The sequence below is a fragment of the Papilio polytes genome, unplaced genomic scaffold (assembly GCF_000836215.1).
Source record: "Papilio polytes unplaced genomic scaffold, Ppol_1.0 DF820889.1, whole genome shotgun sequence".
In the NCBI taxonomy this organism is placed as follows: Eukaryota; Metazoa; Arthropoda; class Insecta; order Lepidoptera; family Papilionidae; genus Papilio; species Papilio polytes.
Window position 1 is genome coordinate 292,871 of NW_013528315.1, and position 13,766 is coordinate 306,636.

Here is a 13,766-nt window from a genome sequence, read left to right on the forward strand (position 1 = left end):
TTTATCACGACTTAATTTACAAACCTTTTTATTAAACATATATGTTACCAATATAATGGTGACTATTCGTTACTGTACATTGTGTGTTTACGCTATTACCAATTACGTTTGGCACATGAATGTTTGCAGTGTGCCCAGTAACGGCCCTAATGCCCGCCACCGACTCTACTCCACGTATTAAATCATTTCTATCATGTTTACACATAGTGTTGTATCGTCTATTATATTTATTACGTAAACAATTAATTACAGTAAAGATATACTAAGAATTAGATTATTTTTTTCTCAGAAGTGTCTAATTATTTTTGAAAGTTAACTAATTGGGCAGCGACGGTCTTATCTTCTGCGCATTCCGTGAAGTATTTTAATGTATGCCATTTTTAATATAAAATGGACTCTTTCATCGCTAAATTATCGATAGTGAAATACAGTCAAATGCTATCTATTGACTGTAAAAAGCTTTGACAAAGTTGTTACGAGTGCAAAAAATATCTGTGACATGTTGTCAAGTGCATTATTTACTTTAATGGTGAAGAAATAAGTACACGCTGTTTGCAATGTCGTGTGCACCTTTTATTTTACAACTATACTATTGGAAAATATGTGTATCAACATACATCTATGAATATATCTACGATGACTTCGAATATCTTTAATTTATTCTAAGTATATAAGAATACATGATAACTATATAAATTACAAAAAGCTACGTATCCCTCGGGAACCGGACATTTCTCGGGGATGAAGCTTATCCCATATGTACTCCAGACTTTGTTTTATATCTGTGCCAAATTTCAATAAGATATGTTGAACCGTTGCAGAATGATTGAGTAAACATTAAAAAACTAAATTAATGAATCCCACGGGAACCGTAACTCATCCCGGGATATAAAGTAGCCTATGTGTTCTTTCAGACTATACCCTAAACCTGTGCCAAATTTCATGGAGATCCGTTCAGCGGTTTAGGCTACAAACGCTAACAAACAAACATCCATCCATCCATCCATCTAAACTTTCGCATTTATAATATTAGTAAGATAATTAACAGTTGTCAGAAAATTAGAAGAAGAAGTAGATTTTTATTCATTGGTGTCTTTACTTTTTTCCGCGTCTCTAAATATCGAGACGGATAGGTCGTTCACCCATCGTTCGAACTAATCGGAGAATAATCCCGTCTCGTTTGCAAATTGCAAAATTCCCTTAGCCGGAGCTTAGTGTCCTCGTACTTTGATTTTTTTTAGTATTCTTGATAAGTTTCGTGCGTATACAATCGTTTCTTAATATGTACTTGATACGATTGGTAGGTACAGGTAAATGGTACTTAAGATTGAAAATATGTACTTTGAATAGGCATGTATTTGTATTTGTAATCTAAAGGATTTTCTTGTAAAGTGCTTCACATTTCATTTTTCTCAGAGATCATAATATTGTAAAGCAAACATAAAATATTTTCATCGAAGTCAGAAAGCCTCTTCAACTGGTACTACGTTTTATATAAAATTAATCTCTTGTTAACTTTTTGTTCTGAGAAATATGAATACATTTTGAAATATGAACATCATAAGTAAAAAAAAATCATATTACAGTTCAAGTATAGCTCAATATGAAATTTTTCGAATAATTGAAAAAAATGTGTGAATCACCACCAAATGTTCTGTTATAGTTAATACTTGAAAAGAACATAAAACCAATGGCGCCGTCACCGGAGGATAAAACGTGAGTTGAGCCGTCTTTAACTTTCGCTTAAGATAATGTCTGACGATAGTTTAAACAATTTAATATAGAACCATTTTCAACTAAGAACTAGTAGACATAAGACTTACAATATTTTCGCAAGGTTGTATATCTTCTCTGGCTGTAGAGTCATTGAAAGAAAATGTTTTTAAGTGGCGTAACCTGGAATATCGTATTGCTTAAACATATTTTAAAATCAATAAATAGAAAACAACAAGAACAGATAAAAATGGCCTTCTTTACTTTAATCAATCAAGAAGATAATATATCGACTATGGCGCAGTTGTTCTTTGTTTCACAATATACGACGAACCCCTCTTTAAACGTAGATGAAATAGCGCGACAACCTCGTGTTAAAAGTTGTATATTTCGCAGCACCGCTTCTATTCGGAATGCGTCAAAAGGACCGGAGGTACACGAAATTTCCTGCTTTGTTCCATTAACATCCGAAGCTAGTTCTACCATGAAATCCCTCGCGTTAGTTTCACGTACGTCTGGCATAAAATCGAGTTGTACTGCAAAGTGTTCGGAAACGTATTTACAATACCGCCGGTAATTGAATTAAAATCCAGCAAACGAACGGGTTCCGCTTGTGAAGTTAAAATATGTCGTACGTACGTTTACGTTCGAGAACTTTGTGAAATTAATTTCAGACGTGGTCGCGACGTCTGATTGCATTCACCGACAAAGTGCCTGGATCACATAACATGATACAGTATTTTATTATTAAGAGCGATCATAGATCAATTTAATATTTGCACGGAACATCCTTTGTCAACCAATTATTGTGCATTGATAGGACGGTAATGTTTTACACGGGGATGTATGTTTATAGATATTGTGAACATTTGTAGCCTTAAGGGCTGAATCAATTTCGATAACCGACGTGTAAATAGAATCGTATTCTTCATCAGCATGTCATCCGGAGGAACAGAATGTCGGGATCTTTTAATTAACAACCATTTTTAAAATGTAATTAAGCGTCAATTACCAGTTTCACTTCACTTTATTTTAATTAAAAATGCCAAAGCTTCGAACGCGACTTACTTTATAAAAGTACAAAAAATGATCTAGAAAAGGAAGACAGACAGCATTTTTTTATTGATTCCAGCGAGTTCTACTTAAAGGTCTCAAAGGGAACAGATCTCTTTGCAGTGAATAGGGATTTTCTCAGTCTCACCTTAGATGGTCTTGGTACTACTGTAAAGGTGATTCTAACATTGTTCTGAAAATAAACATGTGATGTTGCACTCAGATTGTTTCCTCTATAAATTCTCGAATAATGTGAAGCAGATGTTTTCTTGTATTTTTAGTTACTCTTGCCTCTTTGAATATCATTGTACGAGAACATAGTTTTAAAATGTCGTAAAATACTAATAATCTCCTATCAACATAAGAGGGATAGGTTTCATAGCAACAAATGACTTAAGTCGATAAAAGTGCGCTTACGGGAGCTATAAAATTCAAATAATTGGGGATGTAGAGTCCCAATTTGTTTCGCTCTATGCATGCACGTCATATGCCTTTGACAGTCTAATTGCGAATAAGCTCTTTATTCCACTCCACGTTTAGAGATTTATAGTTCTGAATTGCTTATTACGAGTATATCTACATAGAATTGATTGATTCACTTCCTCGTTTGTTACTCCTTTACATGTTTTGATGTCAACGAGTTCTTCTGATACCAAGACTAAGTTATTTGTGTGACGACTTTATTGTGATTAAATTATACAATATTAGTTTAATGGTTTAACGAGTAGCAACCATTTCAGGGTAGACGTTGCCGTAGCGATGGTCCTCGCCAAAGTCAACTTTGCAGAGCGTTTTACCTGTCATGTTGAATAACCACGGACGATGTTTGAGAAATATTATGCCCTTTGCACGTGCAAACGTACTCGTACTCTTACGATGTTGAAAAAAAAAAAACGTACAAAGTTACATTTCTATTTAAAAAACTTTACCCAGAACATGAAATGTATTTTCGTTTACTATAGCGAAGTCTTATAATTGTTTTGGGAATAAGAACTTTAGATATTTAATATTGGTGGAATCTCTAATACAGAATTCTAGGAAATATTAAAAGAATAAGAAGCCGCGGGCAACAGCTAGCAAATAATAAAACGCAAACGGTTCAAGTGTTGAACAATAAAGAACTGTACGTGAGGTGGTTATGGTCTTTAATCGTATAACTTTTGTTTCATTGAATTTAACCCTTGCTCGTGATCGCCCTTCATGCGTCCAGTCGAACGGACAGCATCGCCGACGGCTGCGGGGGTCTAGATATTGTCAGAAACAACCATCATAAATGTAACAGACTAAAACGCAATTACACAAACACTTGTACATTTAATACCCTTCAGTGAAAGCGCACGTCGATGTTTATTACTACTTAAAAGTTGGGGTAGAAAATATCGTTTTACTTTCGATATCCAACTATATTGAATTTTATCACGTAAATAAAAGACATTAGGAAATTTCCCATAAGCCGCTTGGCAACAATGTATACAAATTATTTATTATTCCTCGAAGCTTGTAATATCACATTTTCCGTAAAACGAATAACATTAGAACAAATACATTCGAATAAATTGATATCAACATTTCTGTTGTTACTAAGAAGATTAAAATAAGTAGGATTAAGTACTTGGCAGACTACGTTCTACAGATATTTAGAGATCAAAAAACAGAAATTTTATTTGCAAGCACAGTATGTATATTATGCCTTAAAGGCTTGTCATTTATTATACGAGGTTTTAATTAAAAATGGAGGGGAAATCGTTAAGGGGTCAACACAAAATTGCAGTAAGTGCAAATTTGATGGAGTTGATACAACATAGGGTGCTTTAAGAGGGGTTTTATGCGATGCAAATAGTAAACACTAATAACAAGCAAACATGATGTTTGGCTAAATGTCAAACATTGGCAGAGCGATTATTTACACAAAAAAAAAATTAAGCGCGCAGCAAAACAGTTTTAGCATATTGTAACCTCAATTTATACAAGAAAAAGGGATGACCATTTTTTTTGTTCGCAGTATAAATTCAAGGTTACACTTGGATCGGGACAATAAGTTGCTAAAACCACTTCATTTTAACCAAAAAAATTGTAACAGAACACTTGCTGTTGCGTTGCTGCTAGCTGTGTGCGATACGAAACGCCTTGTTATAACATTCCGTCGCTTGGCGAATGTGCGCGCTAAGTGTAGTAATGGTTTAAGTAAATACATACCAAGATTTAGCTGGATCTTCGCCGCTGTGCCGCTTCGTATGGATTGTGCCTTTTTCTATCGGAGCCAATTCACCCGTGCGACCTGTGGCATCCTAGTGGAAAAAATCCTATTTAATGGAAAACTTTGTACTTTCAACATGAAACTTTGAGTGGTTTATTAAACGTATAACGTTATAAAATTAATGTAAAATTGTATGCTACACGTTAATAATTTTTGCTCTGTAAAGTTGTGCTGTAGTCAAACTGTAAGCTTTTGAGTTAGAAATGTTACAGGAGTGGCGTATTGTTCCACAATTTTAAACGTAACGTCGAACATAAAATTATTTGTCGGGTTTGTAAAATTTTGTTATTTAGTTTTCCTCAACATTATTTCATTTATTAGGAGGAAAAGGGAAAAGTAAAATTCAATTGCATTTTACATATCGCGTTATAAAATCGTTGGAAAAAACTTTTATTTTAGTATTAAAATCGTACAATTTTTTTAATTCGCCAGCAATGGTCTTTTATAAAACATGTACTCCTTGCTACACTCAGAGTAGCCTAATGTTCAATTAAGCTATCATTTAGTTCAAACTTTTTCGAGAAATTTTATCAAAGCGTTTTCAACAGCAACTCAAATTGAATGCAGCGATTACAAGCAAATTTATCTCAAAGTTCCGTCGATACAAGGGTAACAATGTAGATAGCAGTAGAGTAAGACCTTGTTTACATTATTTCAATTCAGCGATCGAGTCCAACGCCGGACGCGGGTAAAAAAGTAAACACGAACTGAAACACATATAGCCATTTCTATTGTTGATCATCCTTTTCCAATTGCAATCCAGATTGTTGGGCTTAATTAATGTAACATGAGCATAATATATTACTTGTGATCCTGTGCCGGGGCCGTCGCTGTGTCCAGATGTAGCCTTGCGCATCGAGGTGAGCCTGTAGAAGGGCGGGGTCTCAGTGCGTTCGATGAGGCAGTTGAGGGTCTCCACCGTCTGGAGCTCCGTCATCATCTCGTCGAGAAGGCGCTCGGGTCTAGACCGAGCTAAGTACAACACCACCCGCTTCGCCTAACAGAATTCAAAACAATAAAATTAAATATTTACCGACAGTCAGTTATCTTACCACCGCATTAATTTATATGAAACATTTAAGAAACGTATTGGTTGATGGTAACGAATTTTAACTCAAATAAATTTTATTGTTCATTTTTGTGTCTCATTAAATCAAAGGTTTCTTAAAGAAAGGTCAAGGCTTTTGTTAATTCGCTTGGATACAAAATTTGTAATTCAAAACCCATCGCAACCGTGGCCCGGCAACTGTGTATTGATTATATCTTACCGCCTTTATTTCCACTAAATAAGCGAGAATTATTTTACAGGATAATTTGTTTATCCTGTATTTGTATAAGATAATTTTCCTAGCTCTCTCTGAAAAGAAGTTTTATTGTAACAAAGCCGATTATTAAGTCCAATTAGGACGATTTGTAAATTTTATCATAATTGCTTCTTAGGATAAAGGAGCAAGTTTTAAATTAATAATTTAATCGTTTCATAAATTAATCATTTATCACTAAGGGGCTACGAGAGCATTTGTCAGCGACATATGATATTGTTGAAGTAAAGGACAATGTCCAGTAAGGGGGTGGACAGAGACAGTACCCGGAGGGAGCGGGATAGAGCCATGGAGGATGAATCCAGACAGACGACATTAACAGACAACAGTATTGAATTACTATCACTGCCGACTGACAGACCATTACGAGCTTTGTGCACGTCCTCCAGTATTATGTAACATTTATTAATTATTACATACATGGATTTAATTTGCAGGTAGATGTACATTTAATTTGTATTGTAGTATCGTATTATTTAAACTTAGACAAAGACAATTTTTTTCAAAAACATATAATAAAATGAATGGTTAATTCTTGTAGTATACTTACATATGGCAGGAGTTCGTTGGGAGCCATCCCTGATACGATAATAAGGTATCGTATAATGACTTTCAGGTTGTTGGGCCAGCACGCGCAAAGAGTCGACCAAAGCTCTTCAATCTCCTTTGGATGATTGTCCGAGAACTGCGTGAACAATTTAACAATTATGCATACAAAAATATCCACCTTTTGTGATTTGCCATCAAAATAATAATGAACTGCAAAATGAAACACGTGTCATGTCATGTCAAAATGAAAAAAAAAAGAAAACTGTTCTATATCCATAAGTTACAAAACATAGTAATTAAACTTCCACGATAATTAAAAACAAAGTTGCTTAATACTTCAACTCAGACTAACAAATCAGACAATATTAAAACTACTTCAGTCATAATTAAATGCGCAAAACATGCGACAGCTTATTTATCTCCCTACCCTACTGTAGTCATCCCTATATTACGATCGGTACACACGAGGGCAAACAGCAGTATTGTTCTTTCGCAGTGTACCTACGGCCTTACTGTTACGGCTTCGTGTGTGACTAGCATTATGGGAACACTAATTACAAATGGAGAGGACTGAACACGTAATAACTACAACTGTAACTCGATCCAATCTATGTTCACTACAAAGGGCGAAGACTGTGCAACGTATTAGTAAGATGACGTCACCACAACTCTATTAGTTGTCTCCATAGCAACCAGATTTAGTTGAAGTAAGTACAGGCTCGATCGATCGGTGGACGGCTATTGAAAGTACTATACCCAATTATAGTGTAACACTTAAAATAAAATGTTTACCACTTAAATTTAATAAAATAATAGAATCAATCTTGTATTATAAAGTCTTTAATAAAAAAAAACCTATGCTTGCCATTTTAAAGTACCCCATCGTCTTAAAAGCGGGATATTTCATAACTTTCTTTCGAGTTAAACAAAATTTCTGTTTCTTAAGATACAAATAAACAAAGTCAATATAAATTGCTGCATTATTTTATAAAAAAGTTGTTGTGGCACATGACAGTGAAGAGGCAGAAAGTAGGGCGCGACGTTCCCCGCCCTGCCCTGCCCTTACAGCTTACCCCTTGTGACGCAACCTTGAATATGAGTTCAGAGGGTTGACAGTAATCGCAAAAGGCACTCATTATATCTCCCTCCGTTCGTTTATTGAAAATTCACATCGGTCAAAACAGCTTAATCCCCTAATTAATACCAATACAAACACACAAAATTACAATAAGACTATTCAGTTCAGTCTCCCTTTGCAGTTTAGTTTGTACCCACAAATTATTATATCAATAGAAATTCGCCGGAACGAGGGAACTTCCGTGCGGTCACATATTCTGTTAATTGGCAAGATTGAACAATATCTCTGCAACCCGTATTGAAGTGAGGCAAATACTAGAAACTAAACTCGTCTGCACCGCTAACAACCTGTTTCTAGTTTCTACATGGCGAAGACACGCCGGACCAATTAGCAATTTCTGTCCCAGCTTAAATAAATACTATCATTCCAATGCATACACGGAACGATCTGTATTTCAGAGAAATCTCAACATCCTATATTGTTGTTTTGCAAAATTTAAAATAACTTATTTTTGTTGTCAAATTACTTGGCAATAGAAAACTAAAACACTACTTGCACTTGCATTTGCATTTGAACACTTGCATTTGAAATCTTTTCAGAGTAAGTTTATGCGCAACATTCAATATGTAGCCTCGTAAAGATTGTTATGAAGTACACTAGTTAGTTACACAGGCCATGCTACTCCTATGGGAGCGGTAAATAAAAGCTTCTAAGCGAATATGTTAACGTTCCCATATGAAGGTTGCGGCAACGATTAATAGCTCTTAGGTGAAAGTAAATACCCCGCTTGCGCTGTTACACCCTAACCTTGTCTCTAAGTAATTACTTACTAAGCTGTCTTTGACCATCTGCTTTATAAATAACAATTTTTTCAATGACATCGTTAATTAAACACGTTTAAATTTTAAAACGCGTTTATTCTTCGTGACAGTTTACTGCATCTCTTAGTGCGAGCGTATTTGGTGAAATTTTTAAAATATGATTAGTTAAATTATATGCGATAATATTAGAGCAACAACAGACATTTTCTCATACAAGTCTAATGATAGGTGAAATTCGTTGTTATTGCTTTGTAGTACGTGAAAACCTGACTATCGTACGGTTTAATTTTATTGATGAAATGTTTTTAAAATTGAAAATTTCGCTGTCAGTTTTGCTGACTCTGTATAATTAACAGTGAACGATTCATTTAGTTTAACACGAGTTACAGAACGATCCCTGCGGCTAACGTATGTTAGGATACAAACAGTGACAGCAACTCAACCCAACCCTCGATACGGTTTGCAATTTTATTTTTTCAATTTACGCGAGGCTTGCATGTTTCATTGACATTGACATAAGGCAATCAGAAACACAGACTAGCCAACGGTTAATTGATTTCGAGTAAATAGCATCTCAGTCGGAAGGGTTGTGATATTTGAACACAAATACGGATAAATAAACCGGAACGCTACGGTTCGGTGAAAAATGTAAACCAATTTAAATTTTAATCGAAACTGTAGTTTGAAAATCATGGTGATTAAAAATGTTACTTTCAGAGTAGTTTCACGAGATGTTAGACTTTTAAATCAGGTAACGATATTTATAGCAATCATATATTTGCGGATTTATGAAAAGAAACGTGACTTCAATTTGGTGTTGTAACTACACACTTTAGTTACCCAAAAATATTGACGCTACCCTTGATTTTTTTATTTTGCCGTATAGAAAGGAAAGGAAAGTACCCCGCCTGTCTTTCAAATTAATCGATGGCGTTGTGAAGGTTCTGACCTTGACCGTGCGGATTATGAAGAGGGGTGGACGCACCGAGCGTTAAGAAGGGTTCACGTCTAACAATGGGTGGATGTCGACCCATCATGATGCTCTTACTAATCATCGGCAATGGTAAACACGGCGACTACAAAAATATTCATTTCATTGGAGTGTGTTCGATAATATACGTATAATACGCATATTATACCAAAGACTGAATTTAATATTTGCCAAGATAAAATTCGTAGTAAATCTAAATGTATGGATAATGGGATATTTGAATTTAAATGATCATTTTAAGGAATGGAAGAAGGTATTATATAATTCAATTTCCCATATCCTCTTTGGAGCACTCTTTACATGCAAGACGGGTTTGAATACCCGTCCCGGACATAAGTTCCGTATCGTCGTTTTCAATAATAATTGAGCAGCAAAAAGAATTTCAATTCACTCGCATGTTAACGTGGACTTACATAAATCCATGGTATTCATAATGCAGCAACGAATTTCAGTTGAAGCGTAACCAACGCACAAATATTAGTTTGAATTGTGTAAATTATATTTGCATTCGAGTATAACATTCTCTCGATACACGTTTGAAAATGATCTATCAGGAAAATCACGTTTGTTATCAGTTGCAGATTGCAGAGGCATATAGGTGTGTGTGTACCATTGTGCACTTAATAATTATGTTACTCCGAAAATTTGTCAGCCGAAATGCTGTTGATTGTATTCGCCTATTACGTTGTAAACCAAGGTTGTACCACAACGCTATGATTAGACGATAATTCAAAATCTACATCTTTGTCTATTGAAAACATTTTACGCCGCTAGACTAGTACCTGTGAAAACGCGCTGCAAGTTGTCGTTATCGGATGTAAATTTTGATTTTTAGGAATATGTGGTGTTAAAAAAAACAAGTGCTCAAACCTCATACAACATTAAAACTATAAAATTGTAAAACATGCACCATGTTTCTTGAACTATGAAATCAATCTATAAATGTAAACATACCTTTGCAGTGATGTAAAATAAATTATTGAGGACCATTTCAGTGGCTTCCACGGAGCCGAGGCCCTCTCGCCGCACGCTGCGACCGCCCTCCGACGCGTAATACTGTTGGATAGTAAAGATACCTTAGAACTTACACTATGGAATAAGTAAATTGGAAACTGGATTCGGGTACAGCAAGCATAAAGTTTTTCGACAATATCGCAACGAAAATAAACATAAATGATGTGAATGAATTAATGGAAATTCAATATCAAATTTCTAAAGTAAATTCAAAATAGAGCTTGGAAAAAATTCAATATTTAGTTTAGCTTTTTGCTATCGGTACTAACCAACCCTAATATACTGTTCCTGGGTTCCATACTAGCAACATTTCTACTGCTACTATATTGCGGTTCAGACCGAACGGGGCTTAGTTAAAGATATTTCGGTGATGTTCAAACAGTATTTCCGCTGCTAAACATTAGGCTATTGGACGTTGGCCTCTCCCGCAAAGGGCAAGAAACTACTCACAGACAAACAATAGTACACCCCAATAACAGAAACTAAACGTAAGAACTTTAAATGTACCAAATACTTTACAGGAGATTTATTTATAAATAACTGTGAGTGTCTTAAGATACCTTTAACTCTTAATTCGACGAAGTGTTTTGAAGAAAAAAAATATATATTATATGTTACCAGAACATTAAAACCAAAATCTCACGACTTTTCCTCTATACTAGTTCAGTAGATTTATTAAATTAGTCGTAGGTCACACTGGGCACTATCGTATTAAGAGCGTGTTATAATTAACATTTAAGGTTGTAATTTAGTATCTAAGTTGATAAAATTTTTTGATAAGATTTTTTGCTATTAAATTGAAAAGGATATTTTGATGCACTTAACTACCGCACTCTATCATAAATTTATTGTTATCAAAGACTTCACTTAGGTGCGAACATAGTTATTATATTCGTCTTCGACACGACTCTGTGACTGACATATCATTTGCGATATAATCAATTTGATATCGATTAATTACAGGATGTAATTAGAATGTACGGCACAATACTCGTATGTACGGAATGTACGGAATATTATATTTCGGCTACCTGTCGTATTGTATGGATCTGAATGTTGGGCCACCAAAGTTGCGGATGATGCATGTGGCTGAGATGCGTATTTTAAGATGGAGGTGTGGTGTGACAAAAATGGATAAAGTTAAGAATTTGTACATTAGAGGAAGTTTGAAAGTAGCACCAGTGGTGGAGAAATTAAGCAGCAATAGGTTAGCGTGGTATGGACATGTTATGCGACGAAACAATGGGGACATAAACCAGAAAGTGTTAAGATTTTATGTGGATGGTTACAAAGGTAGAGGGAGACCGCAGAAAGTATGGATGGATTGTGTTAAAGAGGATATGCTTAAGAAAGGAGTGGATACAGATATGACGGCTGATAGAGATGTATGGAAGAGCAGCACATACTGTACATAAGGGCAAGTGGATAAAGTGAACTAATCACCGTATGACCAAAATGTTAAAGGTTGGTCTATTTAAACATTTAAATAATTGAAATAATATTGATACAATAACAAATCAAATATTCACTAATTCCTTTTAAAAATAAAAAAAGAGGGATTGTAAAGTAGCTTCAGTTCCATTCAATTTATTTTTAATAAAAAAAGGGTAAAGGTTACAAGTTTTCGGATCATTTATGGCATAAATAAATACATTTATGTAGAGCAAACGCAGTTTCCGAATTACTTGCTTTTCAAGATATGAAATGTAATATTTTGTGCCGTAAAATAAGAGGGAAATAGATAACAACGCGCCGACCTCTCGCTGTGCTTATTGTTGACTTAATTGATCTCACATTGTAGCGATCTGTCAACAATTGATTGGAATTAGGGACTCGTTACAGACACTCATTAGACACCAAAATATATGGGCTTTGTTTATTTGCTCGCTTCTATCCTAAACAAGTACACTTAATGTAAAAAAATTAGGAGTCATCATTAAGTCACTTTTCCTTCCCATTCTTTCCTCTTAAGAAGAGGGTGGATAGGGAAAGGGACTAAAACTGGGCGTCCGGTACCACATTCATCAGACGAAACGCGGAAATGCTTCCACTACACGCCTGTTTTCTGTGTGGTCGTGGTATTTCACCGGGCGAGCCGGCCATACAGTACGAAGATGTTAAAGCGGGCTCTACCTGTGTTAATCGTGTACCAATGTATCGAAACAAGGTAGGCGTTCACTGGAGTAGTTGTTATTACAGCACGTGATTATTTTCTCACCAACTGTTTAAAAAGTATGGCAACTAATTTAGTTATTCATACGATAATATGGTACTTTCGAGGTAACAATAATAGGTTTGATAATTTACTAGAACGCCTTTTTTCCTGTTTGTTACGAAAAATGTTTTGTCCAATTAGTAGAGATTAACTTTGTTTTTTTTTTTAATTTCCCTTGTTCGGAGAACCTTCAGTACTACTTATTGAATTAATTTACAAAGATTTAAGAATCGACTGTGGGTATTTTCTTTTTTAACCAACATTTATCATCCCTCTCTATGGAAAAAAGGACCAAATAAAAATAAATAATGGCAAACACATCGGGCCTTATTATATAAAACTTAGACAGTCTTTCAATTCTATTTTAGCGTACATAACATATGTCAACGCTTTTATATCTTTTGCTTGCTTTTATATCATGGCTCAATAGCCTATCATCATCAACTTGCCCTTATCCCTTATGGATGGGTCGGCACAGTATGTGCTGTTCTTCCATACATCTCTATCAGCCGTCATATCTGAAACCACTCCTTTCTTAAGCATATCCTCTTTTACGCAATCCATCCATACTTTCTTCGGTCTTCCTCTTCTTTTATCCATCCAGCATTTATAGCTGAGCGAGGACCCAATCCAGTCAGCATTGCAAGGCTAATTTTAAATATTTCTTTTTTTTTCATTTCATTAGTTACGTTTCTCATTATTTTGTGTTTAATTACTTTTTTATTATTATATAAATTATAACACGGCTAAACT

The 13,766-nt window shown here is 35.0% G+C and overlaps 1 protein-coding gene across 1 annotated transcript in view; it reads right to left on the bottom strand.

The window, feature by feature from the left end:
* The window catches only part of LOC106110068 (protein furry), a 94,929-nt gene that overhangs the window by 22,047 nt on the left and 59,116 nt on the right, over window positions 1-13,766 (bottom strand). Inside the window, 4 exon segments of the mRNA XM_013291754.1 lie at window positions 4,963-5,054; window positions 5,829-6,020; window positions 6,896-7,030; window positions 10,739-10,860. Of these exon segments, the coding sequence (XP_013147208.1) occupies window positions 4,963-5,054; window positions 5,829-6,020; window positions 6,896-7,030; window positions 10,739-10,860 (541 nt within the window).